The sequence below is a fragment of the Plasmodium cynomolgi genome, chromosome 14 (assembly GCF_000321355.1).
Source record: "Plasmodium cynomolgi strain B DNA, chromosome 14, whole genome shotgun sequence".
Lineage (NCBI taxonomy): Eukaryota > Apicomplexa > Aconoidasida > Haemosporida > Plasmodiidae > Plasmodium > Plasmodium cynomolgi.
Window position 1 is genome coordinate 511,592 of NC_020407.1, and position 3,622 is coordinate 515,213.

At 38.9% G+C, this 3,622-nt stretch overlaps 2 protein-coding genes across 2 annotated transcripts; one reads left to right on the top strand and one right to left on the bottom strand.

Moving 5' to 3' along the window:
• Nucleotides 1–981: 981 nt before the first annotated feature.
• Nucleotides 982–1,809, top strand: PCYB_142110 (hypothetical protein; the record flags this gene model as incomplete). Its single annotated transcript, XM_004224682.1, has 2 exons — nt 982–1,664; nt 1,764–1,809. 2 exons carry the CDS (start codon nt 982–984, stop codon nt 1,807–1,809), a joined length of 729 nt encoding a protein of 242 aa, XP_004224730.1.
• An 816-nt stretch (nt 1,810–2,625) lies between these two features.
• On the bottom strand, nt 2,626–3,272 carry PCYB_142120 (cytochrome c; the record flags this gene model as incomplete). Its single annotated transcript, XM_004224683.1, has 2 exons — nt 2,626–2,653; nt 2,866–3,272. The coding sequence occupies 2 exons, from the start codon at nt 3,270–3,272 to the stop codon at nt 2,626–2,628; spliced, it is 435 nt and encodes a 144-aa protein (XP_004224731.1).
• Between the last annotated feature and the right edge of the window lie 350 nt (nt 3,273–3,622).

The following is a 3,622-nucleotide window of genomic DNA, read 5'->3' on the forward strand; positions in this document are numbered from 1 at the left end:
AAAGAAAAAAAAAAAAAAAGAACAAAAATTAAGATGATGGTTAACCATCACAACAATGATGAAGAGTACAGCGTAGAAAATTCCGAAAAAAAAAAAGAGGAATCCTGTCAAATAAGTGAATCGACTTTATGTCCTCCCAGCACTGGTAATGGAACGCCAAGTCTTTTAGAAAGCATTCATAATGGCGAAAGTTTGCATCACCGGAGGGAAGATTTTGTAGACGAGGAGCGCAATTTGCTTGGTGAGCGAAGAAGCCAGCATGTGAATGACGTCAACAGTGAGCATTCTAACGAAGAATCGGAAAAAAGCGAAAGGGGGCACCCCCAAAAAGGGGACACCAAAGGGGACACCAAAATCGACACCAATAAGGACACCCAAAATGGTGACCAAAGGGAGGTAGACTCGAATGAGCTGAGCAGACAGGAATCCTGCGAGGGGGCGGCTGACCACACCCAGGAGGGTGGAACCCCTCACAGTAGCGAGCAGTTAACTAATGCGCATGAAATAAAAATGGACGACGCGGAAGGGGCACAGGATGAACTCCAAATTCAGGTCGCTCACGAACCGCGAAGCGACGCGGCGGATGCTCTACAAATCGAGGAGGACGATCTGCACGCAGAAACAGAAGATGGATCTTTAAGCGGTACGCTCTATGGATCGATAATTGGCTCCATAAACAGTTCCCAAATTGGCTTCCATAACGACTCCCAAAGTAGCCCTGCAAACAATCCCCCAGATGACGACCAAGACAAAACCGTAGAAGCTGTTGTGGCAAAAGAAGAAATGATCAACATTACCAGACTCTACCACACGGGCATAAACAAAATAGAAGCAGTCATCGCCCTGTACAGATACTACAAAAACAACTTCAATCAGAGATTCAGGGAGCAAATGAATAAATACAACCCGCTTATCTACTTCTACAGTAACAACAACTTTGAAAATCACATTAGTGTGGACTATATCAACTATAAAGACAAAATGAATGCAATAAAAACGGAAAGACTATCGAGACTTGTGCTGTACATAGAGGACATAAATAAAATAAAGCAAGCTCTAAAGGTTAAACAGCATAATGAACTCAAATTAGAGGATGACGAAAAGAAAGAATATTTTTACGATGCCAATGAAGACATAGAAGACTTCTTCATTTTTGATAACACCGTTTCGTATCTTAATAATGACGTTGAAAGCATATTTTCCGAAGGTGAAAATTCTTCATTTTTTAAGGATGATGCAAGCATAGATAATTTCTTAGAAGAGCAGAAAAATAAAGCCAATGACGAATTTAATATGCTAAATTTATTTAATCGTTTTTCTTTAAAAAATTATTATATGTTCGATATTAATAAAAATTTGTGTGCAATATATGCGCGCACCCCTATGATAATTAAAAAGTTTGCGGAAAAAATCAACTCCTACAGCAGCACAGAAAAAACGGACGCCGATTTGGATGACACAAAGCAAGACGGAGTAAATTTTCCATGTGAACATAAAAATAAGGAAAATTATAATTACTATCCTGCTGCTCGTTCTCGTGAAAATAATCAAAATTTGGATGCCTACATTCAGTTTCATTGCGAAAAATGGCAAGAAAATATGTACGACATAGTTGAAGTAAATAGCCTCGAATTTGATTTTAATCGTTTAAGGTGCAACATCATGTAAATATTTTTTCCCCTTTAAGATAATGCAAAATGTGCGTTTAAGGAGATATGCAAAGGTGTATTTTTTTTTTTTTTTCTTTTTTTTCTTTCTTCGAGGGCCTCGGTTCATAAAGGTTTTATATGGAGGGAAAAGCGGAGTTGAATTATAAAACACTTCCAATGCTACAACACAGCGTGGTAGTAACTTTCTGCTTACCCCTTATCCGAAAAATAAGGATTTATTTCATCTTTTTTTCCGTTGTTTTTACACGCAGAAAATTTTTGCATTCTTTAAATATGCAAAATTCGCCGTTTTTAATTTCCTCCGTTTGGGGTTTTTTTTTTTTTTTTTTTTTAATTGATTTGTCTGAGAAAGCGAAACGTTTGTAACAGTTTCGTTTTTTTTTTTTATTTTTTAGCTATTTGGCTGCTGGGTCGTTGGCTGCCTAATCATTTGGTTTCCTGACCATTTGGCTGCCTGGCCCTGTTGCCGTCCATTTTTTCGTATGCCCCCGAAAACTTTACACATTTAATGCCGCTTTAATTTTGCAAAAGCGAAAATAATTACGATGGTTAAAACGAACGCAGTTAACCGGAGTGTCGCTCAAAAGGTGACGTCTACAAAGAGAAACATATTCCTCCGCGCATTTCTGCTGCCCATTCATTTCGCTACTGACGCGCAAGTGTGGATGTGCACTGTAGGAACCCCTTTCGGCATCCCCAAAGGAATTAGTTATGACTACAGGGATAAAATTGTGCCATTAAAAATGACCTACATCGCGTGTGCAAAATGTTCATCCTTATTCGCATCAAAAAAAGGCGAACTGTTCAAATTCAAACCTATTGCAGAGACCAAACATTTGGTAAAAACGATAGCGGTTCATTCAAAATGGGTTGGTTAAAAACTGGAGAAGACGCGCGCCAGGCGCACACGCTTCTGCACTTGCCGTTGCAGTTGCACGTACATTTGCATACATATTTAAAAGATAGCGGCGCTTAAAACAAAACTGAAACGAAAAAAAGAAAAGAAAATGGAGCGAATGTGGCGAAGGGGAAACACCTCGTAACCCATTCGAACCATTTGACTCACCTGCTCATAAATATGCACACAACATATTGCACTTTTTTTTTTTTTTGCGAACAGACCGGCGTGGTAAAATGTTATTTTTTTTTTTTGGAAAATTTCTCCACAATTTCTCTACCATGTGGATCATCATACGTAAGGGTTTTTATATAGTGAACGATGTCAACCCTATCTTGAAAATTTGAAATTCCTTTAAAGTTCATACCAATGTTTGCTTCTACAAAATCTTTGGGGTTCTTCATGTACTTCATTAAATTTAAGTCATTCCATATAATGCCTGACGCGTGCATATCAGGTGATACTTGAAAAGGCGAATTGCCCTTGCTCATTCCGGCAGTTCTGTTATAAACATTAAATAAAGAGGGACCCCAACTTGTGAACCCAGAATTGGATTGTGTGTTGTCTGGGGCTATGGAATGACATTGCTTACAGTGCTTCTTGAATAGCTTCTCCCCTTTTACTTTGTCTCCCTTGGGTAGTACAAAATCGTTTGGTAGCTCATCATCTATCAGGTTGTTCTTTTTATTCCTGGCTAAATTCATCTTTCGGTTTATACGTGGTGTATGTTCGGTGTGTTCGTGGGGTGGTTGGGGAGTTAAATGGGAGCTTGCTTTAGGGCTGCTTTAGGCTGCTCGGGGGCTGCTTCGCAGGTTCACTCGACAGTTGGTTCGTTTTTTTTTTCTGTGCTAGCTGTATCTGCCCTTGAGGGGTTCAACTTATTCTGGCAGAGCAAATTTCATGCCTGAATTTCTTTTTTACTTTTCTTGCTTCACAACCTCTTCATAATTTTTCTTTTATTACATGACCACCTGGTCAGGTTTCCTTTTTTTTGTACTTCCTGCCTGTTCGTGTTTTTTCTTTTCCTGCTTCACTTTTTGCTCATTTTTTTTTT